The sequence below is a fragment of the Rhyacophila brunnea genome, unplaced genomic scaffold (assembly GCF_057557595.1).
Source record: "Rhyacophila brunnea isolate RB1 unplaced genomic scaffold, BYU_Rbru_1.0 scaffold_8, whole genome shotgun sequence".
NCBI lineage: Eukaryota > Metazoa > Arthropoda > Insecta > Trichoptera > Rhyacophilidae > Rhyacophila > Rhyacophila brunnea.
In genome coordinates, this window is record NW_028233350.1 from 20,305,764 (window position 1) to 20,332,027 (window position 26,264).

The following is a 26,264-nucleotide window of genomic DNA, read 5'->3' on the forward strand; positions in this document are numbered from 1 at the left end:
GAAATATTATAAAGATGACAAAGTGCATATTAACTGAAATATTTGCATTTTGATGGGTTGGGTAACCTAAGATGACATTACAGTAATTGGAGTGTTAAAAAATTTCTGAACTTTACTGATCATAATGAATGGTTAGGTTAGTGATATGTTAAAAAAATGCTTACTTCTCTGCACTCGGAAGGCATCGGTTGATAAGGTCCCTGATCAACCAAATGCATTAGCTGTTGCTGAGTATGCGTATCCAGAGCTTCGAAGGAATGCCGTGACGGAGTTGTAGCATATATCTCGGATTCATCATCATCTAGCCAACATACTCCATTGTTGCTGTAGGAGGGGATCTCTGTAAAAAGTACAAATTTTTTTTTGTCAAACATAATGTGCATCACTAAAAAATTTCACCACATTCTCAAATTGACTACAGTGGGTGAGTGATAACAGATTCATCCACATATTATTTATTATACAGTAAAGTTATACTTCACTATATGGCCACTTGTTATTTTGTTTTTGGCCTATTAAAAATTATGACATAATTCCGATATACATCTCGATTTTTTTCGATATATTATATAACAAAAAATGGTTAAAAAATATTGTATTCTAAAAAAAATCATAAAAAAGTTGGTTAAAAATTAAATAGACGAAAATATTAAGACTGGATGCAGAACAATAAGTCATGAAGATAAAATTTGATGAAAATGACACATCCCGAGAATTACTCAACCAAAATTAATATAATTCAACTGTAGAAAGGAAAAAGGACGTAATCCACACAAACCAAATTTTACAGGAGGCACAAAAACATTTTTGTTATGGTTTTCGGTCAAAGTTAAAATACTAATTAATAATTTAGTTTTTATACACCTAATCGGATATTAATTATCGAGTTAATTAAAGAAAAACTAACAAAAATTATGGTTATTAAGTAATTTTACCCACTTCTTTCTTAAAAATTGTCAGCTAAATTTACAAATCGGTATCTGCAGCTTATATTCTTTGGACACGTGTATTTAGTTGTGTAGGTATAATGTTATTATCCAATAAAACCTATTTTGAAAATTGTGAGGGTTATGTCCTTTTTCCTTTCTAGTCGAATATAGAAATTGGACAAATTTGTCAAAAGTGCTTGTTTCAAGAAATAAAGATCCTACTTAAAATGAATTTATTTTTGTAATGGAAATTGTATGGAAATAAATGATACGATATATCATGACATTTCGCTTTTTTTGACAGACTTTCCAGGAATATATTTTTGCCGTAAAGCGAGGTATTAGGCTTACCTATTTGAATTACTGGATGCGGTACGGGAGGGTAGTCTGTGATTTCGGGAGCTGGGCCTAGTCTTTTGTCTGAGCACACAGGCCAAATGGGAAGAATGTAGCTGCCGCAAATAAGCAATCTAGAATTACATACATAATAATACGATGATTACTAATACATTAGTATCGTGAAATCCAATATGGCCGTTAGTCAGGTACACAATGTTGGTTTTGTCTAACCATTTTTTTTTATCTGAGTTTGAAATTTTTTAATACATAACGTGGCTCAATTGAGGTTTCAGTTTAGTTTATTTATAAGATAGAAGAAAATTAATTTACCCATTATAATCGATCAATTGAATAGAGGTCCATCCCAGTTCCTCTTGTTGTACGTGCACTAAATTGGGATTCTTATTGTCATCATCATAATCATTGTCTCTTTTCTCGAATGAGTCTTTCTGATTGGCTTCAGCGGCTTTGTCCTTCTCCGCTGAAGGTGCACCATTTTGACTGTCTGGTGTCGCTAATGTTCGGCCGGTCAGTGTCAAAACTAAGCGAGCTTCCTTGGGAAGGTTGGCTATCCTGACCTCATCTATGGTTAACCTGTAGACAAATGATAAAGGAAGATAAAAAGAGGTCTTTAACAGAGTTAATAATTTTGAAATACTAGTTGAGCGGCATAATAGGTTTACACCATTTATAACAACCATATTAATTTTGAATATAGAAGTTGGAAATGAGCAAATAGGAATATGTACATAATATGTCATATATATCATGTAGTTTCCAATCACAGGATAAATTTAGTCATCCAAGAGGTACAAAACATTCCAAAGACCGTTGCATCGAGATGAAATAGAATCAGCTTGGGGAGGTTTTCAACCAGTAATGGATTGACCGAGGCTGATAATGATAGAGAAGAAAAAAATATTATATTAAGGATCGAACAGTTGTATTTTTTACTGACCATGTTTCAAACATAATTCTTGGATAAAATCCGGTCGTGTTGATGGGGAAAGGTTGAGTAGTTTGACTTCCTTTTATTTTGTTTGTGCCGTGATATATCTGGGCGTGGATGACAAATTCATCGTGATTCCAATTGATTGGAGGCCTGTGGATACCTTCAATGTTGAATAACGCTGTTTCTTTGACTGATGCCAGTGGTGTATATTCTGAAAAAGATTCATTAATTTATTCAATAAATTTTCTGTTTTTATTACATGTATTAAATACTTCATGTAAATTACTACTTTGCTAATAAAAATATAGCCATGTATGTTCATTTTAATATTTTAAATTGCCATGCATTGTGTCGAGATAATCAGAACATGGTGATTTATTAAGGTACCATAAAAGATTATATAAAGTATCTATTGTTTTTTATGGCATTCTGGCTTCCATGCAGAGTTTATGTACAGTCAATGTTTATGTAGAGTTTATGTACAGTCATTATTAGGAGAGACAGTAGTGCGGATAATTTTATAAAAATTAAAAATAAAATATTTTTTCATAAAATTTGTTAAAAAAATCACCATTCTTCCATGTGTTTTTCTGATACTCTTACAAAACTGATAAGCATAATAAAAATCTGGGTAATAGAGGTTCTACTATAGTTGCATATTTACTATTTCTGTGTGACTTACGGCCATTTTCAGTGGGTAAACTGTATTGGTTATCGTTGATTTCGAAATCGACCCTGTTGGATCGGCAGTACATGCCGATGAATCCTTTGACCGCTTCCCTGAGTCGCTGACAGTGCAGGCCGATGGTATCTCGGAGAGTGGCTTTCTTGAGAGTTACACTGCAATATTCTCCTGAGTCCGCCACTATTTCTGGTTTCATTATGCTGGTATCTGGTTGAGCCTAAAAAAACAAATAACTGATAAAAACCAAGTTGGACTATACTAGAAGGTGTCTATTGTTATTTTAGTGTTACAGCATTTGATGGTATTCCTTTACGTTTATGAGGCAGTAGAACCGGTTGCTAGAGAAAATTAATATTTTGTAAGTTGGTATATGGAAACAATATGTGGTTGTTTACGGACCGCTGCCATTTTGACACCTGTACAAAGTAATTTACCAACCCGCGAAAGATGTGGAATTTAAAAAAAAGCTATAATTCAAATTGAAATGGTCATGTAAGTATGTAGAAATTTATAATACAACACCATCCATTCGTAACAAATACCAGTTTGAGGCTTTCTAAAATTGTGTTGAACTGCAGGCGGTTCTTTACAGATGAGGATTATTATTGTGAAGTTTGTACGAATGTTTCAGCGAAGGGACCTGCAGCCAATTTAAACAGTAAACCATGCTTGACTTTCATATATTTAGGCCTAGTGGAGAAGGGTATTGTTAGGTAAGTATACCTGAGAGCATGCATTCATCAAAGTGGCCAAAGCTGTGACGATATGTGCTGTTTCCACCCCGCCCAGAAGAGCACAGATCGCCTTGACGGCTTGCGCCGTGGATCCCGGCCTTGTCACTCCACCGTCTGCCACTGACGATGACAAGCGAGTCAACTCAGTTTCGAGGAACTCTGAAAACAATCAAATAAAAAACATTAGGTTAGATAGGTACTTAATCTGTTTTCTCTCAATATAGAATTTAGAACTGCTCTAATTGTATTTTTTTATTAACCAATGACTACTTCATATTAATTTCATTAAAAAAATAATTATTGATATACAAAAGAATTTTAGCAGTGAGTCATAATTCAGACAGATGTCTAACAATTTAGAAGTAGCACAAATTAATACTGAGTCAGAGTGATCATAAGTAAAAAATTCTCACCCAATAATATTGACAGATTATGAAATGAAATTGGCGGTACAGCTCCTTGATTTGGTAAAAGTTCTTCTAAAGTGAGGAGATTATCCCTCGTATCATCTCTCTCAGTTCGGGCCAAACTCGTGTTGCGTGTTGATTGTAGGCATAGTAATATATCTTTTTCCAGTCTGACGCATTGTCTCACGTAGTCGTACTCACTGAGACAGCTGCCTGGCGTGAGATATTCACTCATACCCCATACCTATAAAATAGAAACGCTTTAAAATCCGATAGCATTATGGAATTTAAGGCATATTTCATATGCTGTGTGTAATGAATTCTAAAAATGGTTGTTAAGTTTATTACCCGTAGTGTGAAAACAGAAGTGTCAACATTGATCTCTCCTTCAAGTTCACAAACCACATGTAAAATAACATGTTCAACGGTAGATTCAACTAAAAAAAAAAGAAATAAGTAAATATCATTGACTACTATTTATATATTATGTAAATCAATACATTTTAAAGATTACAGAACACCAGCAGTCAGAATTTATTGTCAATCCTGACAGACAATATCATTTCTTCTTAAAAAAAATATAATGATAATTATTGAGACTAGGACTGAGATAATTAATGACATGGCATCATTTTTTAATAATTTCATTGTTGATTAAATAAATAAACATTACCATCGCACGTGAATGTTATGGGGTTAGTCGGCTTCTGATGGTAAACCAGAAGTTTTATACTGGTTCCGGCGGGATATTGACTTTCTGTCTTTGAAGCGATGACATAGCCAGGATTTGTGGTGGGGTCAGAGAATACATATCCAACTAAAACAATTAACATAAAATTAAAAAAAAAATCAGTAATAATAAGACAACAATTATTGAGGTCCTGAGGATTGAAGTAATACAAGTGGACTGGTAAGCTGAATACTGTAATTGTAACATGCAAATTACATAATAATGTTGATAGAAAAATAATAACAGCATTCTATCCAATGCATTGCAATCCAATGTTAGTACAAATATGTTTATAACTTTTCATATAAATCAGTTACACACATGTTTGAATCCTATTTCAAACATAAATAGGTAGTTGTGTGGTAATATGAAAACTGGTTTTCTAATCATAATACTATGTCACTTGTACTCGTTTGATCCCCAACACTAATTATTTTCTAAATCAAAAGAAATGGTATTAACATTTCTTACAAAGATAACATTAATAATTACAAGATAAAAAGAACTTTTTATATACAACGTTTTTAAATTTTCTGTTGAATCATATAAACTTGACTTGACTAGCTTAAACGATCAAAAAAAATTGTATTTGATAGAAATAATACTGAAATGTCATTTTGACACTCATATTGATTTCCATAGTAACGCACGTATATATTAATAATTTAGTTGTTAGGACCCAATAATAATAATAAACTAGCAACCAATAATAGTGGATTGGATTACGGATTTCTTCCGAAATAACTTTTCATACAAAACAGAATTAACTGAAATTGAATTTAATTCTACTTAAAAATGGCTAAAAGTATTAAAAAAATGCATTGGCATCGTGTTCTGATATATTATAAAAGTTTCAAATGTCTAGCTAGTCGGGAACTTAGTTAAAAATCGATTGCAAGATTTGTACCGGACAAATAAGAATACGACCTAATAAAAACGTTGTAAAAATTAAAATCAACACAAAAGTGATGTAAATAAATGTAATATTGATACTTAGCATTATAATTTATTGTACTGAAATGCACTATGAGTCATTGAGTCATATTTTAGATCAGGGGTTCACAAACTTTTTCGTCAAAAGGACAATTTTGAAATCAAAAATATTTGGCGGGCCTCCGTTTCTTAAATATTTTATATTTTTAAAAAACATAAAGACAAAAATTAAATAAATATTTCATTGTGTAAACTTATATTTTTAACTAGATACACATTATTATTACGCTTATTACTTACCATTCATTCTTGCCAGAGGATATTTAATTTTAAATGTAATTTTTAATATTCGATATGAAGAATAAAACATAATACAAATTTAACATAAATTTTGCGGTACACATAAAACAGTCAATCAAAATTATGTCCTTTGTGAACCCCTGTTCTAGATAATGTTGCTACAAACCTCTGACATCTTTGACCATTTCCAGAAAACCGATGAGTTCTGGATCATGTTTACGTTTTTTCACAAATGTTACGCACTCGTAAAGTTTACTCTGAAAAATAAATAAACAAAAATATATCACTCTAAATGACAATGAATCAATATTGTTAAAAAGAAAACAAATGTTTAAACTTGATTTACATTATGTGAGAATATCATTGAGCAGTTTTAAGATCACTTGTATTAATTACATACTGGCACAAAATGTTCACTTCAAATGAGATGTTGTAACGATGAATCAGAGTATAAAAATCGGCCATAAGTAGTTTGTTTATGTTATTAAAAGAGCATATTATTATGGGTCAACTATTATTAAAAAATCACAGATGAAATAATGTCAATTTTATCAGCTCAAGTTACAACAAAAAATAAGTAGACCATTTGTAATAAATCGATTAATGAAAATATAACCAAAGCTCTTTGATGACATAAACAAGATATAGAGATGCAATTTAGATAACGGTAGTGGAACATGTATTATATTGTGAGTGGATATCGATTTTGGGTGATGTTATTTTTGTGTATATTGCAATAAAAACATTGGCAGACATTGTTGCAGCTGATCAGTAGTAAGGCAGTTGGAACTATATAACATTTAGAAATTCGTATAGTGATATTCGTAATGGGTAAGTTATGAATATAAGTGATAATTTTTTACTGGATATGGCTGTTCAATGCCATCATTATTTTGATGTGGGAAGTCAAAGACCACAGATTAAAATAATTGTCTCTATAAGAGTAATTATGCAGGCGAGCCAAAAGTTCGCGGACAATAATGCTTCAAATCAAGGCATGAAGAAAAACGAACCATAAGAGCGAGTGAGTAAGTATTCGGCACGCTTATATCTCCGCTCTATGCATTAGAGTAAGATAGAATTTCTACGGCTGAATTTAAAAAAATTGAAAACGTCACCGGAAAAAATTGATTTGGCTGATTACATGCATTTAAAAACTGCGAGCACGTGTTGCTGAAATTTATTGTCTTTGTGTTAAATATAAAGTTAGTGGTAATTATGTTTAGTTATTTTTTATTGATAGTATTCATTTTCTACGTGTTGCTCTATTTCCGCAGAGAGAGTTCCATCAGAAAATGAGATCGATGGGCCTGTACGTCCATCCCGCTTTCGCTCGGGCTCCGGAGGCTGCCCTCTTTTTTTTATGACAATAATCGTTTTCGTACTTCACATATTGTAAGAAAAATACTATGTATTATTATTATTATAGTGGATCACTCAACAGTTTGTCGTGGTTGTAATCTGTACTGATTCGCCAAATGCGGCGAAATTGGGTAACAATATTATGACAACTGCATAGTTTTGGATGTTTTTATTGAAGTGTTGGATTAACTGGGAAATCTATTATCTGGAGTATAGATTTTTCCATCTACCCTGTGATCAACTGTAATTCGATTTTATTTACCCATTTTCAAAATCAAATAAACAGCAAAATGAAAATATAATTTTAAATAAAAAAACAGCACTATTTTAGTTTTAATTTTACACACAATTTTTAATGTTTAACATGAATTGATTAATGAGGTTTTAACATGACGTGTAATTTGCTGTGTATGTTTTTTAAAATTTTGTATATTTCATGAAAAATGTAAGCCCGTTGCCTTATTCATGAATTAGGCAAAATATCTGCCGGGTGTGTGAATTCAGCAGGATATGGAATTCTTAAACTGTCAACATGACAGTAGAAAAACTAAATTTAATATGGATGGTTTTATTAGTTATAATTGGACATAATATAATTATAACATAATATAAGGTTAGGTAAATTTTGCCGATTTCATGTAATATGCAATTTCACGCATTCGGTGTACCATATATAAAACAGTGGCACACTGTATCATTTTACCATTACTGATACTACAATGAAAAAGACAAAAAATATCATATAACACTATGCTTTACCCATTACCCAGAACTCGGCTGAATGAATTCTGACTATTGAAGCAGTATTAATAAATGAGGAAAATCTTACATTCATGGTATTGCTTCTTTTCAAGGCTGGAGGCTGTGGTGTGAAAGATTTAGGCTGAGGTGAAGGCAGCGGAGACGGAATGGATTCGCCGGCGCCTCTCCGGTTGACGGTCGCGTACACGGGTGACTCTTTGGCACTCTCGCTCCCTCCGTACAGGAAGTCGAGTGGGTCGTACGCATCGTACACACTACTCGAACACTCACTGCTGCACATGTAGTCTGTAAAATTAAGATCAAATTATTTTATAAGTATCTAACATCTATTCAAAATTAATTAAAGTATGATTCGGAGTCTTGCATTTTTATGTTGGGCACTCAATTCTCTATGTTTTTATATTATCAGAAATACCCACGAATTTTTGGATAAAGTTTTTGATATTTTTTTTTGCAACTGTAATTTTTATTGTAATATTGTGTCTGTATTGTAAAATATTATTTATGAATGTACAGTAAACGATTAAGTATTCGGTTTGTTGATTATCAGTGCATGAAATGAACAAGATTTCATACTGATATTCGGAAATCATTAAAAGATTCTCAAAATCAAACAAAATTCACAAATTTTCTTAAGAAATATTACATATTAAACATGTTAATAGTCCGCATTAAAAACATGTTTAAAGTGTTTTACAACACAACTAAAAATTAATAATTTAATCTATAGTTTAAAAAAGTGTAAACAAATAAAAATGTGTCGGTGATTCCCGTGTTGGAATGTGATTGTCTTTTGTAGGTGTTCAATCCATTAGAAATATTTTCCTTCAGGAAGTATGTATTTCACTTAAGGTGATTTTTAATATAAGGTGATTAAATGTTATTAAATTCTACAGATTTTTTTAAAGTCGATAGCTATTTCGTTTGTAACACCATTGTCAAGACTAGGTATCGACTTAAGCAAAAAAACAACCTGGAATTCTACTTAGTAAAATGCCCACTCAATTTATATATTGTGTAACAGCTGAAATATTACTGACTGATATATTATGTCATCATCAAAATCCAGTAAAAGATGTAGCATTCAGAGAATGATAAATATAAAATTATAATGATACCTACCGCTTATATTTGGATCGGCCATTAAAGGATCGAACGCCTCAAGTACGCTTACTCGAACGCTGCCCATCCCAGATGTACTGAAAAACAAATAATAATTTTAAAAAGTGATTACACAAATTCATCATAAATAGTGTTGTCTTTGTATAAATCTTATTTTATGATGTATTATGTCATTATTCGAAATTAACAAAATTTATTATAAAAATAGGGACCAATTACTTTATTTCATATTGATATGTGATATAACATGACATAAGTAGAAATTTAATTATATATATTTGAATACCTTGCTTTAGCTGCCAAATCAATAAGATCACTTGAGTTCCTATCGATTGAAATATTGGGATACACCTGAAAAGAGATAGAAATAATTATTTTTCTATTCAAGCAACATGAGATTTAAGAATGTATTCTTAAATTCACTCTTCGGAATAAAGTACTTGCCCAGATTGTAATAAGTGGGTTCAAATCTCAATCTGTCCAAAATTTTGAAGTATGTTTCGCTGAAGCTGTTCCAAATTATGAATTATTTATAAGAATGAATCAAACAGTTATATTTTTCTTACATAAAAAGATCTTCATGTTTACCTGTGCTGATTTTATTGAAGAATCCGACATCACCTTAGGAATACTGCCATATAATGAATTGACGCGGCTGTAATCAGTTGGAGCAATATCGCTCCAAGCTTGTGATGAATTTCTATCGTTCATTTTGGTTATTTCACTACTTTGCGACTTGCTCAGCTTGGGGGCGTTGACATTCCCCTTTTGCATGACGGCCATATTCCTCAAGTTTGTATCCGACGTACTGCTGGAGAAATTATCAGCTGACACGTTGAGAATTGCGGAGGCGTTTGGTATATTCCGCACCGGAGGACTCTTCATTTCGCTCTGACGTGATGAAAATAATACATTGGACGAATTGGGCATATTGTCCGTCTGGTGAGATTTGTTCAAGGCGCTAGACGGAGGTCGATTTTCGGCATATCGAGCAGAATTATTTTGTATATTGCCCATTTGAGAAACAGTTCCGTTATTATTTTCTCCTCTATTGAATGGATATTGATATTGCGGTTGCCCAGCATTCTGCATTATGTTCGGTAGAGTAGGGTAGATATTGGTACTGACAGGATAGGTATATTGTGAATTATAATTAGGAGTACTCGGTGTGTTAACTGAAAAACCAATAGTTTTGCTATTCACCATAGGAATATTATTCGCACTGGAAGAATTGCTAAGATTTGGAAAAGTGGTAGTAGTATTAGAGGAGTATGTATTGTAATGTGCGTAAGGATTATTACTAGGCAATGCTATTAAAGGGTTCACATAGTTTTGGGCCGACGTGTTGCCAGTGTAAGGGATAATATTATGAGAAGTCGTGGAGTATGACGAGACACTTGAATTGCTGCGAGTTAATTTGACAGAGCCTTTGAAGGTCGGCACCAATGCTAATTGCTCAGTTTGCTGATTCAGTCTGAAATATAAAAAGCAATGTCATTATAAATATAATTGTTAAAACAGAATGGACTAGTCATATATCACAAGTTTGCAAGGAAGCATACTCAATAATATAACAATGTTATCATAATTAGATAACATTATAGCCTACTATTTGGAGATTATACCAGCAAAGATTTTATGGGCGTAATGAGAGTTTCTGAGGTTTTTTTTAATGTATAATTATGTTTGAATGATAATTTTGTGTTTGCAGTATTTAGGTTATCTTTTATAAAACAACTTTTAACGATTAAATATTAAATAACTGATTGAAACAAATATTCATTTTTGGTTATTTCACCAATAAATAATAAGCACAGATTACAAATTCGATTTGTTATGGAAAAATTTAAAAAAATGTAAAATAGTTTCTGTAATTACCAATATTTTTATTTAGGGGTGTGTTTGGTTATCAGTTGATTGCTAGATGTAAATATATTGTCATTAACGGATCGGTTAACTAAGCAGACTATATAAAATGTTATTGAGCATTACTGACGAAAAACAAAGTTTTGTTTTTATTTTTTGGTGAAAAAAATAACTTGACATAACACAAAACCACCAAAGAAGAAAAGTTTCTCTACAAGACATAGACTAATTTATTAAAGTGAAGCTGAAAAAAGGATTCATGGACTAACGTGTTAATTACCTGCTGATTATTACAGCTATAGTTAAGATAAACTCTGAAACAAGCATTAGCTAGAAATGGATGCTATTGCTTTATAAATTAAAATATTACTTTAATATAAATATTAATCATTAATTTCGATATGAAACATCTTTGACAAGTGCCAGAACTAAGCATTCATGTTATAATCAGGGCTTCAAGTAAAAAAATATATATCGGTTCGGTTCCAATTTTGACTTCGAAAAAAAATAATGGTTTTTCAGGTTTTTTGGTTCAGCTCAGACTGATTAATTTTTAAATGTTTTTATTTGTATAAAAATTTTATTTTCTACCATAATTTACAACATTTTATGGTACTTGTATGTAGCTGGGAGCCACGCTCCGAAACCAATGGTTATGCTGCAATGCACGTCCATAGCCATAATTTTTAAAAACAATATATTATATAAATTATGAGAATTATGTCGAGATGTGTCACGACAATTGAAGATCATTTTAACACGTGTGTACCGAACTGAAAAAAAAACTGATATTTTTTTTCAGTTTGGTTCCGGTTTTCGTTCCGACTATAATAACGGTTTTTCCAGTTTTCGGTTTAGTTCCGGTTCGAAGTCCTGGTCATAATACAATGTAGCCTGTGGAAGGACTGACCGTATCAATTTTCAACATAGATAGGCGGGGCGAAATACATCAAAGCAATCATTATTTATAATATAGAAATAATGAATATTCATAAAATCGCACATGTTGTACTTTCAAAATGTCAACTGGCAGCTATAAGCAATGCTGCCATATTTCAATGCACCAACTTACCAAATATTAATTATACTGTTGCTACCAAATCAAAGCCACTTCGACCAATTCATAAATGCTATCAAGTGTCGTAATAATATTTAACAAGGTGTTTTCTACTGTAAGTTCTTTGAATGAAGAAGATATTGCAGAATCACCAAGGATCTACTATACATACCTATGAATGTGCTCGATACATTCTTTCAATTCAATGTGCGCTCTGCTGGTGGAGGATGGACTGGTGAAGGAAATCAAATCGCTGTCATCCTTCTCTCTGTCAGACTCGCACGGGACGGGACTTCCCGAAGTGGAGCGAGTTCCTTCGGAAGGGGACGCTCGCGGCCTTCGGAGAGGTCGTCTCGGAGGGGGAGGGATGGCCGGAGGGCAGCCTCCGGAGCCCGAGCGAGAGCGGGACGGACGTACGGGCCCATCGATCTCATTTTCTGATGGAACTCTCTCTGCGGAAATAGAGCAACACGTAGAAAATGAATACTATCAATAAAATTGGGAAGCTAAACAGTGGAAATTTACTTTTTTTCAAATTGTCTGTAAACATTCATATTAACCATTTTTTGCAAGCCAGGTTTTGGCATTTTCAGGCAATTGACATAAATAACATGTGCATGAAATTAGAAGTTTACTAATTTAAAATGATTTCGATAGCAATTTAATGTTTATTCATATATATATATATATATAGCATGTAGCTCGAAAAACAGGCAATTGATAGACAGATCTAGTAATCAAGTCGAAAATGCTTAAAAGCTGGATCTTTAGAATAGTAGTTGTTCTGCAGAAATACGTGGCAACATAACGCACATTACCGAGAGGAATGGAATCAGTATCGAGAGGTCTTCATTCAGCAGTGGATAGATCCATGCTGATGATTGTGATATACATTCTTAAGTAAGCTTAGAGGAAACATCTTTAAGTTTTTTGATCAAATCGAAAGGATTACTTCAACCATCCAGACTTTTCAGAGTCTATTATCAAAATAATTTCTACCTCTGTACCTAAATCCAAATATATTGTGTATTATTAATTAATACCTCATACCGTTTATAAAAGTGGTTTTGATTAAAAAACAAATATTGATAACAATATTATCAGATGATAAGTAATGCCTAACTGAGTAGTGAAATTGTTGAGAACGAGTATCTAGTAAATAAGGGAAACTGATTAGACAAATACATAATTAACATTGAAGGATGCATAACCAGTATTTGATAAATCATTATTTCCGGTACAATTGATAACAAGTTATATTATGCGAATGCCATGTACAAATGCATGATAGGTATTCAATAAAATATTAGAACTAGGTACTTACATACTTACTTATTTATAAGCAATGAATAAAAGGAAAAACTAGGTAATTTAATGGAATGTATAATAAACTTTAAGGATAATTATTACTTACATATTGTGTCATCTATAAAATCAAAGAAGGAGAGGTGATATTAACCAGTGAAATAACCTTTAGCTATATTAGACCAATATAATGAAAATTTAATTATAATGGGTACCTATATTAAGTACTTACATACCAGTAATTAATTAGTACTTTGAGAGACTTATTAAATTGCTATAGAAATCTCAATTACTCATTGTGTAAATATTGAAATACAATCTTTAATACATAAATATTATGAAAATATACATCTGACATGAGTTGCATCACAGTAATCAATTTTACTAATTTGATTATGAAAGTACTAAATACAAAGGCACTAGTTTGAAATCAAGTTTGAATATAATATTATGTACTTACTTATAAACTTAAATGAACATGGGAAGATAGTTCAACATTGTTGAAATTAAAAAGAAATTTTCTATGGCAGTATGATCTTTGTAGGAACCATAAGATTAAATTTTATTTCTATTGAAATTACTTTGCTTATGGCAAAATCATGAAACTAGAATTATAGGAATGTTAGAAATTATATTGAATAAGAAACTAGTATAGACATTTAAGCCCTGCTAGAAATTGAATTCGGTACGTTGTATATGTCAGTCTGTTGTTTTACCGACCTAGACACAGTAAAAAAACAAATTGAGTAGTTCAAAGTCCCGATAGCGTCTCGACTCACTCATTTATTATTGACAATGCATTGGCTTTGTCAGTTAATTAAGTAAATGGGGTGATTGACAAATTTGTATTCATAAAACATGGTTAGCGACATCCTCCATTCTCAGGGACAATGATCTGTTTTTATCAAATGTAGTTATAAAATTAATACCTAAATGAAAAATGCAACATTGTATTAATCTCATTTTCAAGTAAATATTAACTGATCTTGAATAGATTGCATTTGTTTGATGCATATAAATAATGCCTTGTAAGTTTTGTGTTAATCTTATTATTATTTACATATTATAATATATGAGGCATCTAATTACAAAAACCCATAACTCAACATTGGTGGTTGGTTTTAATGTTACTTTCATTTTTCCATCGTATTTTATTTTCAAATTAGAATAATCTGCCCATTTCTATTAGCTGACCATTCTTGAAATAGATATATGAAAAATATAATTGGACACATTATTATTATTATGTTTGACTTTACGGTTTTTGTTATTAGACATGTTATATTATGTATATATTTTTTTAACAATTGGAGAATGGAATGAAATATTTGTTGATATCCATTCTTACCTACAACACAATAAATAGATTACCAACCTATCATTAAATGATTTTTTTTGCAGATATTTCTAATCACAGTCAACTCACGTCAATAAAATAAAATTAGAGACTGTCAAAACCAATATACTTAGCCACGTATTATAAGTAGAATGATTTTTTACTTAATATACTTAATTGCTTTCCTTTGAAAACTCTGTTAGCAATAGTAAAGTAATAAGTGAGTTATTCACGCTTTTATTATACACAACAATAATTCTTAGGGTGTTTTTTTATGACAATAACTATTTGACTAATACGTACTGAGAACGTACAACCGTTCATGTCAATATTTTGAGCAAAATGAATGTTATCATAATAGTAGACTGAGTGGGTAGTGAGTATTATTATAATAACATTGCAGTGGTTTCCAAAATATACATCGTAGGGGGCGCACAACCAATTCTAAGGAGCGTCAGACTATTTGGAAAAATTGAGGACAGTTAGCTGTCATGCGTTACCTGGCAGAGGTAGGTTGTTAGGTATTTGACATAAACAGTGCACATTAAACTTTTTCAGTTATACTTATTTGTTTTCATTGAACTAAGAATACAATTTGTAGATGGTGCTGGTTAGTTTTTAAAATTCAATTAAACCATAATAGTTTAGGTATGCTACAGGCGATCCGACAAAAAAAAATGCACACTTTTTCAGTAATACGTATTTGATTTTGTTGAATTAAGAATAAATACTTAATATAACAAATGGTGATGGTTAGCTTTTTTAAAATTCATTGAATCCTGCCGACCCAAACCACAATCAATAAAAAATATTCTTCTGTCTATAAAATATTTTTTTCTATTATCTGTTATGGCTTGGATTAAAAAACTAACAAGCACTATTTACACATTGTAGTCTTAGTTCAATGAAAATAAATACGTTTGACTGACAAAGTTTAATGTGCACTATATATATCAGATCCAGCCTACCTCCTCTTTACGCCACTGTTACCTGGGGACAACATTTGATAATTTTTCACAAACTATCTGTGTATTTCGAAATTTAAGAAAATCTTTGTATGCATTCATTTTAAATAATAAGTAAAATTTATTATTATAAGTAAGGTAAATATACCAGTAGTTGACCATGTACCAGTAGTTGACCTTTTTTCAATAAAATGCCCAAAATAAGAAACGTAGACACGGGATTGCTCTAAATTGTAAAGTTGAGACAAGTGAAGCCATCTGTGGTCGGATTGAGGAACTAACACATCACCATATGTCATAGGAGCGTCATAGCAGCTATTTGAAAACAACACATCACGCCGTAAGCATTTTATTTTTAATTTCTTAAGTAAACTGTTAAGGATATCAGTGGATGTAAGCATATGGCAATTTAATGTTTTTGACTTCATAATATCAAGTTAATGCATTACGGGCAGTCATAACATTGAAGTATCGATATCAGTGGCGAAGGGTGGAGGTAGGCTGTTAAGATTCGCTATAAATAGTGCACACTAAACTTTGTTAGTCATATGTATTTGTTTTTATTGAACTAAGACTACAATTTACAGATGGTGTTAGTTAGTTTTTGAAAATCAATTAAACCCTGCCCAAACGAAACCATAATAGTTTTGGCCTAATTTGGGCGATACGACAAAATTGTGCACACTTTTTCATTCATAGTTATTTGTTTTCGTTGGATTAAAAATACATATTACACATATTGTTGGTTCATTTTTTTTATTTCATTAAGCCCTGCCTAAACCAAACTATAATAAATAAAAAATATTATTTTATCTATAAAATATTCAAAGTTATGTATGATTTAATTGCATAATTTTAGATATTTTATAGATAGACATGTATTTTTTGTCTATTATCTAATATCGCTTGGTTTCTCAGGGTTTAATTTAATTTTAAAAACTAACCAACCCTTTCTGTGAATTGTAGTCTTATTTCAATGAAAAAAAATATGTATGTCTGAAAAAGTTTAATGTGCACTATTTATGGCGGATCTTAACAGCCTACCTCCACCCTTCGCCACTGATCGATATCATTTGTAATTTTTAAGTTATATTTACAAGGAAGCAAGTTTGTGGGGGGGTCAACTACTCAAACTTTTTTTAATACTTTTTCAGTAGTTGACCAGGGTGGTCAACTACTAGATAAATTAAATAAAATTATGTCACTTAGTTTTGAACAATTTTTACATTCATAAGTAAGGAATGATGATTATTTATTAATTAGAAGTGTCTAGGGTGGTTCTGTCCAGTAGATGACCTAGGCGTCAACTTTTTTTTTTTGGTTTTTTTGGTTTGTGTATTTTTTCTTCGGAAAACAAAAATTTCTTGAATTATAGCCCTGAATATATAGCAACTGAATGAAGCAGGCCAACAATAGCCGACAACTTACGAGAAATAGCGACGCGAGAAAAAAAATGCAAGGCATCACGGAGGATTTACTTTGGTCATTATAACGTACCCATATAATTAATAATGTTAACGTTAGTTTTGCCGCAAATTGTTTATCAGCCTACCTCACCATACTTTTTTATATAACCTGCCTGCTTCACCATACTTTCATATAACCTGCCGCCCCTAGGGGAGCAGGGTCTTAGCCAAAAAAGGAATCGAGACAGTGTACCAGCAGGTAAATGCCGACGATAAAGAATGCATACTTAACCGTCATAGTAACAGGGAGTGTCGGTGGGGCTGTCACACCAACGACAGTCCTCTACAAGTACAAAAGAATTCCTCAAGACATTTCCGAAAATGTGGACTTTGTCCATGGAGCCCTTAAGCTGTAACAGTACCAGGAGAATCGTAAAGTGTGCTTTCAATGGTTACATCAGAGGAACCCAAGCGGCATTTAGAGGAGTTCCTGAGTAAAAACATTGATGAGGAAAATCTTGAATCATTCCGCAAAAACAATGAACCTGATAAAGATAATAAGTCACTGTTCGCACTGTGGCGAAAAGTAAAAAATGAGTTGGAAAATATCACTCCACCTGACCCGGTCAGACTCAGTGATGACTCAGCATTGCAAGAAGAGGAATCCGATGATATGATGTCTTTGGCCGCCTGGAATACTATGAATTATTATGATGTTTCATCTCCAATCGCTAGGGCACCTGTGGCTGGTCTAACGACTTGTGATGGTGATTCGTCTCCAATCGCCAGTGCACCTAAGGCTGGTATAAGGATTTGTAATGATACTTCGTCTCCAATCGCCAGTGAACCCGTGGCTGGTCCATCAAATATTCGTAGTCCATTCAAGAGACATTTTTTCTTCCCCGGTGAAGGGGAAGAAAAATTCAAGAAGAAAGCAAAAAAGGGAAAAAACCCCCACCCCACTTGCCAGGAGTATTTCCTAAACAAAAAGAGGAAGAAAAAAGAAATGGAACGGTTGAAAAAAGAACGAGCTGCAGAGAGGCAAAGAAAGAAAGAACTAAATGAGCAAGCAAAGGAAGAAAAAAAATGGGGGAATTGAAAGCAGTCAAGAAGAAAATGCGTTTTTCTTCTGAGTCTTCTAACCCAAGTGTTGACATTTCAGACTCAGCGGAGAGTGAATGGCATAAGTCTAGTGATGAAAGCTTTAAGCCTAAAACTCGATGGCTGCCCGTTATGAAAGTCATTAATGAACATTATATTATAATACTTCCCGGGGAAAATCGTCCATATTTCTAAAGTAAAAGCTACTATTTCATCGACGCAAAGTGCGGGAGACTATAGAAATGGCCAGAGCATTCCGATGTACTTAGCCATGAATGGAAGGCGGTAGTATCCCACATAAATGACCCGACACAAGTAAGCAAAACTCGTAATGTTTATTTAGTTCCGGAATTGGACTTTATTTGGAATATCTAAGGATTTTTATGTTAAATTTTATTTTGGTAAGTACTGAGCCTAGTCGTTACTATGTATTATGTATGTACTTAGTTGCTAAAATAAATATATTTTTGTATTTTTAGTTTGAAGTAACTAATTTTGCACCTTTTGTTACCCGAACAAAGCTGATGATTGGCTGTCAAACAAAATCCTCTCCTATGTAACTTGTTACTAAACCGCCCATTGCTACCAAGTTGATTCAAGTAGCTATGGGCTAGAGTGGTCTGACAGGAAGCCCTGAGGCAACTCTGATGACAGATTTGCCATAAAGCCTTCGGATTAGACATGGTCAACTACTGAAAAATATAGTGGTCAACTACTGGAACTCCTGATTAGACATGGTCAACTACTGAAACATATAGTGGTCAACTACTGGAACTTTCAATTTTTTGGATGGTCAACTACTGGAACAAAAACATGGTCTTGAAAAATTGAACACAATTTTTTTGTAACAGACCCTTTCTTAATTTTTGTCTTGTCATATTAATTAAGACATTTGATCAATTATGAGTAGACATGCTTTGCCAACATTCAGTGTAATGCTAAACGTTAATCGTTATTTTTGCTGAATTTTTTTCTTAAATGGTCAACTACTGATACGTTTACCTTATATATTATGATTATATTAAAAAAAAAGACATTTTATTTAGATTTATTACCGAGTAGGTGTGTCTAGTTTGATTTCAAGGTTTTAGTAACTGCGTAGTGAACAATATGTCCACCTGTTCCACTAATTGGTATTTTTAAGATGCCGTGAAAAAATCTTTATACATTAAGGATGCTGTGTTTTATTTCACTCCATGCATATTATGATGAGATTAGGCCACCAAAGATAATATAGGTATGTGTCTAGTCCAGACCAAGATACATCGGTTCAGTGAGCATTGTATACTTAAGTACAAACTGTCTGAAAGTTGTATCAAAATTGTTTCCGAACATTTAATAATATTTTCTCATGCAATGTCTATGTATTTCAGTTTTCCCAGAGAGATGGAAAACATTGTTCTTAAATAGATGTTCATGGTCTGGACTAAGCATAAGGATATTATGCCACAGCCAAATATAATAACAAAAATCTTACAAAGAAGTAAGTACTTAATTCAATTAAGAAATACTTTTAATAGTAATTAAAATGACTTATGAATTATGAAACACAGATATATTTTAACCTATAGACTTATATTTAATTCCAAATTTGAAAAAAAAAAAGAATAAGTTCGATAATTTTCTTCATAGGAATAATCTATCTACTATTTTAGAGACTAACAAAGCGAAAAAAAATCCAACAATAGGTAGACAGGTAGGTACTTAAACATAACGACTCATGATTACTTTAAAAATGGATGGCACAAAGCTAGGTAGTTGGGATTTCGTTACAAGGGTGACAAGCGGTGAAAAAAATGTGATAGAATTTATTTACATACGGTCACACTTGAAGATAGTATTTATTTACTTAGAGAATTTAAGATTAGATTTTTTTTACACGATGATTGACGAGGAAGAATGACATATTCTTCCTGCCCCACAAGGCAACATAAATTACATGAGGTTACATTTTTGTCAACACCTAACTGTAACGCTGGGGAGAAACTGTACAGCCCCTCAAAAAGGTTGAATTTGGTAGGTACCTAGTCAGCGTCATCTCGCTGGTATGACTGCCTCCTCGGTGTTTTACATACGTACTAACCAAACTGGCAGGAGATTTGAACAAAAATTAATAGTGCCTTGATTGGGTCACGTGAACACATTCATAGCTATGTACCTACGTCCTGAATAGTGACCACAGTGTAAATAATAAACGTGTCAATAGAAAACTGTACCTGTCCTCAGATATAATAATAAAATAGTAGTTATCTAATATAGTTTCTTTACTATTATCACAGCACGAGTAAAGGAATAGTGAATTAGTTACAAGCTGCATGTGATGAACGTTACAACTTGGAGGCCTTAAATTAAAAATCAACATCATGACATGTAAGTATAACCTGAGAATTGGAACAATGAGGACAAGAATATTCACGATTAATTCAACTAGATCAGCCAGAAGCAGACTGTCTAAAATCAGTAGGTACCTGAATTAATCCTTCTTTGTTGCCTGAATTGTTCTAATGCCAAACTCTCCAAGCTGAGAGCCTGGGCCTTTTCAAGATCTGCTTGAAACTGCAGTTCGTAATCAGACATTATAGCACACTTAACATGTCTTTTTTGTTTTCACAGCACTTTCAATGTCAGGTATAATAAAACGAATCACTAAATGTCACTGTATTACTCTGTCAAACGTGTCTATTATTAAGTAATTTCCATGCAACGTAGTATAATCACGATGAAAGTACTCCAATGTTTGTGAAAGACCATAATGATACCGTAAAATATTTAATGGTGCCATTTAGTAAAAATTAACGGAAATCGCACATGAACATTTTTACATAAAACTTTCTAGTTATTGAGTATAACAATAAATGTAACGAAACGTCAAATAAGAATGTGTTGCCAGAAAATTCTATTCCCATGTAATATTATTTACCCCTTTGTTGCGTACTTGATTGATTTTTGTAACTGAAGATGGTATTATTATAAATTGAATTTTTTCAATATAAAATTTTAACTATGATCGTAAATCGGCTTACACAATAAAATTTAATATTTTTTATTAACATTAATTTGATAATCTCTTCATTTACGATGTATAGCAGGGCTCGAAATGATTGAAGCGCAGTTTCGAAATCATCAAGATTATCGTTCCGTCTCATCGAAAAAATTAAAAATAGTGAAATAGTGAAATTTAATTTGAATAGTTAATTTGAAGTAGGTAGGTACTAGAAAAATAATTTCGCTGCGGATCTTTTAATTAATATTTAATTAGGTAAGTACCACATTTAAATAACATGCTAATTATATCTAATAGTCACCTGCGGGTCTATTCTACAAGGCTGCTTTCGGTCCGCTACGGCAGCTAAATAGGATAGGAAAGTATCGAATTATTGACACTTAAGCTGCGTTGACACGGTCCAAGTACGATCCAAGTACACTTAGATCGAGTGCCATCCAACTGACAGCTTCATACTAATTATTCCTATCCAAGTTAAGACTCAGCTGAACAGGAACAAGGTCATTCATAGTTTAGTCAGAAATAAACCTCAGCGTTGAAAGGACGTCATTTTAATTCAGTCTAACCTCAAAAACCTCTAACCATCGGGGATTTATTTTAAGAAACGCAATAATTATTAATTACAATTCTCGGTCGAACGAATATCATTATTATTATTCCCTTCAAACATAACATGTATGCGACGTAACCTGAAGCCCGCCGAACGAATACAGGGCTGTCAAAAAATTTAAAGTTAAAAATAGCTTACTGTACAGATGGAATAATTACATACTTCCAAGCGTCAAACGGCATACAACATTCATCTAAAATAATTATGAAAAGACTAGCTGATTATGTTATGTTATTTTTGTATTGTTCTTATTTTTTTGCTTATCAAAATATTTCACACATTATCTGATGATGTGTATTTTGGATATATCGTAATATGTATCTGGTCTCATTAAAATTGCTATTAAGTTGATATAACATAGGAAAATCTGTAAATCATTAAAATGTTAATTTCGTTATAGTTTTTAATTAAACCGGTGCAATTACATATTAGATTTAAACACTGTTGTACTGTGTGACTTTTATAATATCAGATAAAACTGTAGGATGTCAGCAAAAGAGTAAACAAAACCCAGCTCATGGGATAACCGAATGGTAAGCAACTGTATATATTATATTTTCCCGCCAAATTGCACACAATTAAAAACAATTTATCATAAAAACAAGTAAGACGTCTTCGACAGCCCTGGGTGATTGATTCGATAAAGTCGGCAGTTTTTTTTGTCTTGTTCTCTGCGATCGCTAGCTTTGAATAAAAAAAATCTATGGGTGACCATTTTTTATGAGTATAAATTATTTCTTGCATTGGCTTTTATTAATTAATTATTATTGTACCTACCAACTAAAAGTAAAGTTGCGTTACTTGTTTGTAAAAGTGTCAGACTAAATTAATTAAACTAATCGGGTAAGTAATAAAAAGTCATTAATTGAGTTAGCATTTACTTGGTAGAATTCCATTTTAAAAGAAATGAAAATATAATTAATTATATTTTCATTTCTTTTAATAAAAAGTCACTTTCTTTTATAATAAACAGACATCACTATATTAATTTTTTTTTAAATATGCATTAGAATTAAACAATATGTACCCATTTTTTTTTTAAATAGTTATGTAATAGGTCTTACATATTCAAAATAAATACTATTCATTAATAATGTTTTTTGGATAGCACATGAAATAAAGATGTAGGTAGATATGTATTTCAACATCCTCTCGGACAATTTCAGGTTAAAACGTTATTAATATATTATTATTAAGTTTATATCGTGGCTATCCATCATATTGGTTGCAATGTTTTCCACCAAACACCTGATTAACAAATTGAATTTAGTAACATTTACGTATATTAGAAGATATCATTTTTTGGTCACCCCATATTTTATACACTTTGACAGTGTTATGATTTAAATTAAATAAGAGATCATTATTATTACTTTAGACCAAAGCATTGTCGGCGACCTTTGCATATTACCAGTAGAGCAACAATTCCGGACCACATGTAAAAAAATCATATTTTCAATTCTCAAGGGCAATTCTGTAGAGCGTCCCCTTAACTTGGATGAGTAGGACGCGGTCCAAGTAGCTAGGATAGGAATAATTAGTATGAGGATGTCTCATACGAGTGCACTTGGATGGTACTCGGTCCAAGTGTACTTGGACCGTGTCAACGCGGCTATATTGTAACAATTACAATAAGTTAGTAGTTGTAAGTGTTACAATTTACAATAAGTGTTATGTTTTAACAGCACCTCTCTTGGCTGTGATAAATTTTAGAGTGAGATAGACAGTTTTGACAGTTCAGACGGCTAACTTATTGTAATGTGTAACGTGTACAATGTACAAAGACAATATTATTTAACATGTCATGTTAAATAATATTGTCTTTGTTACACTTTACGACATGACAATGTGTGTGTGTGATACGAAAATAATGGGTTGTCCATTTTGTGAATTAGGTACTTAGTTAAAAAAATAAATATGTAAGTACCTTTAATCAAAATTTAAGATTGTCATATTAAATTGTCAATTGTTTTATAATGGTGCAATAACAAGAGTAAAGTAAAAAGGTAAATAATTACGATGTTCGATCCAAAACGGAGGATATGGACCTCTACAGAGTAGAGGTTGTACAGATTTTTGTTATTACAAAAAATAGATGTTGGCTATTTACTCACCAATTAGGTGTTTGCTCTGGTCCAAAGACATATTAAGTTGGTAGGTATTAAAAAAGTGAATTTATCATTTTTGAGACTCGAATCCGAGGCCCACGACGTTACTGACTGATTACTGATTACTAGCTGACATGTTACCGCTTGGCCATCGCTACAAGAGTAGATACTATGTGTGAACATACAAAATGAAGTGCTTATGACAGGGTTCAGGTGGCCAGTACAACGTTATAATAATATGCTAAATAAAACGTGTAGTTATAACCAGGGCTTTTTTTTTAAAAAAAAAAAGGTGCCGGAACTCACTTCATGTCAAGCTTTTTACTAAATAAAATTATATTCAAATGTCACTTAAATGAAATTTAAAGGAGCTATGCCACGAAGCGAACAAAAAAAGGTTGATTTTTACGATAATTTTTTATTTTAGTCAAAACAAAGCTACAGAAACAATAAAATACATACATTATATTTGAAATATATTGTACAAATAAGACTAAATAAGACTAACTTTAAAATATAATTGTAAATACATATGTAATGTATTTATTTATGAACTTGAATAAAAGTTTAGAGTGATTTCCAAAGTTTTTTCCAATTCTCGTCTGATACATCATCTCGATTCCTTTTCTTAGTGTTAGAGTCTAAGGCCGAATGTCTTCCTTTAAGTAACCACCTATCAACATATTTTGAAGGATCGAAAAGTGTCAAGGGCGGTCCCACGAGTTTGATGAACAAGAGTGCCGAAACTGTTTTAGTGTTTAACGAAGCTCTTGTTGGGGTAATAATAAGATTCATTTGCGAAAACCCCCGTTCACATTCACTTGAAGAAATGGGAATAGAATTCAGAGCATATACCAAACGCAAGAGTTTTTCAGAATATGTCTTTTCGAGAATGTATTCGCGAAATCCACGAATCATTTCTCGTTCATCTAGTTGTAGCCTGATCGAAATGTTTCTAATTTCCATCTCTCCAAATGTCAACCGATTATCAATGTCTTCAGGCCAATATTTTTGGTCAAGTACGCGAGCCCAAAGTGCAAACTCAACATCTTTATTATCTAGCAGCCTTTTTTCAACCATTCGTTTTTTGAGCAAAAATCGTTTTTTTGATCTAATGACCAGCAGTCTGGCCAATCGTTTTGAGTTCGACCTTGATCCCCGAGATCAGCTAGAGATGATTCAGGAACATCTACATGTACCGATATTTCCATATCTTCTGTCATCGTTTCTGTTTTGAGCTTTTTATTTGCGGAATCGGCGCCGCTGCCGGTGGTTGAGAAGTAACAGGAAATTTTTTTCATATTTAAACTTGGGGTTGCACTAAATAATATATAAAATAGTTGCACAACACGTAATCGTAACACAAACTGACTAAACAAACGTAAATAACAATATACGCAGATGCTGCCATGCGATAAACGTCAAACTGTCAAAATCATAATACGCAGCATACGTATGAAGCTAGTTACATACGCATGTTTGCTATTTAAACTATACGGTTACTTCACTAACACTAACACGCCAACATTCAAAATGGCTTCCACCTGTACCTTATTTTATCATTTTAACGAATTATTATTGTAATTACTTAAGCGCAAATATTTTTTCGTTTAATTGATTTTGAAATAAAACCGTGAAAAAAGGTGCCGGAACGCCGTTCCACCGCGTTAAATGGAAAAAAAAGCCCTGGTTATAACAATAAAATGAAGTTCATATTTGTTGTTATAGTAAATAATTATATTAATTTATTGTTAATGATACTTCTGCACTATTATTTCATAGTATTTGGGTTTGGTGTCTTGGGTTTCACGTTTCAACATCATTGGGTCTGTGGATAAATTTTATGCAGGGGACCAGTGACGTCCCGTGGGGGTAGGCAGGACATGCATTGCATTGGGGCGGCACATTAGAAAGGGCGGAAAATGTAGGAAAGAACATAAATAGCAGTAGTGGTTTTCCATGAAGCAGATGAAGTAGGTACCTAGAGTCCGATTTCTATAAGCTGGCGTACACGTCATCACGGTTCTTTTGTGAACTAGTGGAATTAAATTATTAAATTCCCCCCACTTCAGCATCTTTACTATAACACTGCATTAAGTCCGCCCCCCGCCAACTCCGTCGTCAATGCGACATCTATGAATGCGACGCTAGCGACGCGATGCCTTTTACGCCAGCTTATAGAAATCGGAGTGTAGTCGTTTCATTAAAAATACGTTCTTAACAAATAATCGAATCAAAAAATCGCAGACAA

At 32.5% G+C, this 26,264-nt stretch overlaps 1 protein-coding gene across 1 annotated transcript in view; it reads right to left on the bottom strand.

Moving 5' to 3' along the window:
* Positions 1-21,171, bottom strand: part of Pi3K68D (phosphatidylinositol-4-phosphate 3-kinase catalytic subunit Pi3K68D) — a 46,670-nt gene extending 25,499 nt beyond the window's left edge. The window contains exons 1-16 of the mRNA XM_085959174.1: positions 20,760-21,171; positions 12,351-12,630; positions 9,844-10,729; positions 9,542-9,606; positions 9,256-9,332; positions 8,201-8,418; positions 6,176-6,266; positions 4,720-4,863; positions 4,395-4,483; positions 4,053-4,290; positions 3,629-3,798; positions 2,903-3,122; positions 2,227-2,431; positions 1,599-1,862; positions 1,281-1,399; positions 165-340 (exon numbers count right to left, since the gene is read on the bottom strand). Coding sequence (XP_085815300.1) covers positions 165-340; positions 1,281-1,399; positions 1,599-1,862; positions 2,227-2,431; positions 2,903-3,122; positions 3,629-3,798; positions 4,053-4,290; positions 4,395-4,483; positions 4,720-4,863; positions 6,176-6,266; positions 8,201-8,418; positions 9,256-9,332; positions 9,542-9,606; positions 9,844-10,729; positions 12,351-12,630; positions 20,760-20,868 — 3,351 coding nt within the window. The 5' untranslated portion in view covers positions 20,869-21,171. The remainder of the gene's footprint in view (positions 1-164; positions 341-1,280; positions 1,400-1,598; positions 1,863-2,226; positions 2,432-2,902; positions 3,123-3,628; positions 3,799-4,052; positions 4,291-4,394; positions 4,484-4,719; positions 4,864-6,175; positions 6,267-8,200; positions 8,419-9,255; positions 9,333-9,541; positions 9,607-9,843; positions 10,730-12,350; positions 12,631-20,759) is intronic.
* Positions 21,172-26,264: the final 5,093 nt, after the last annotated feature.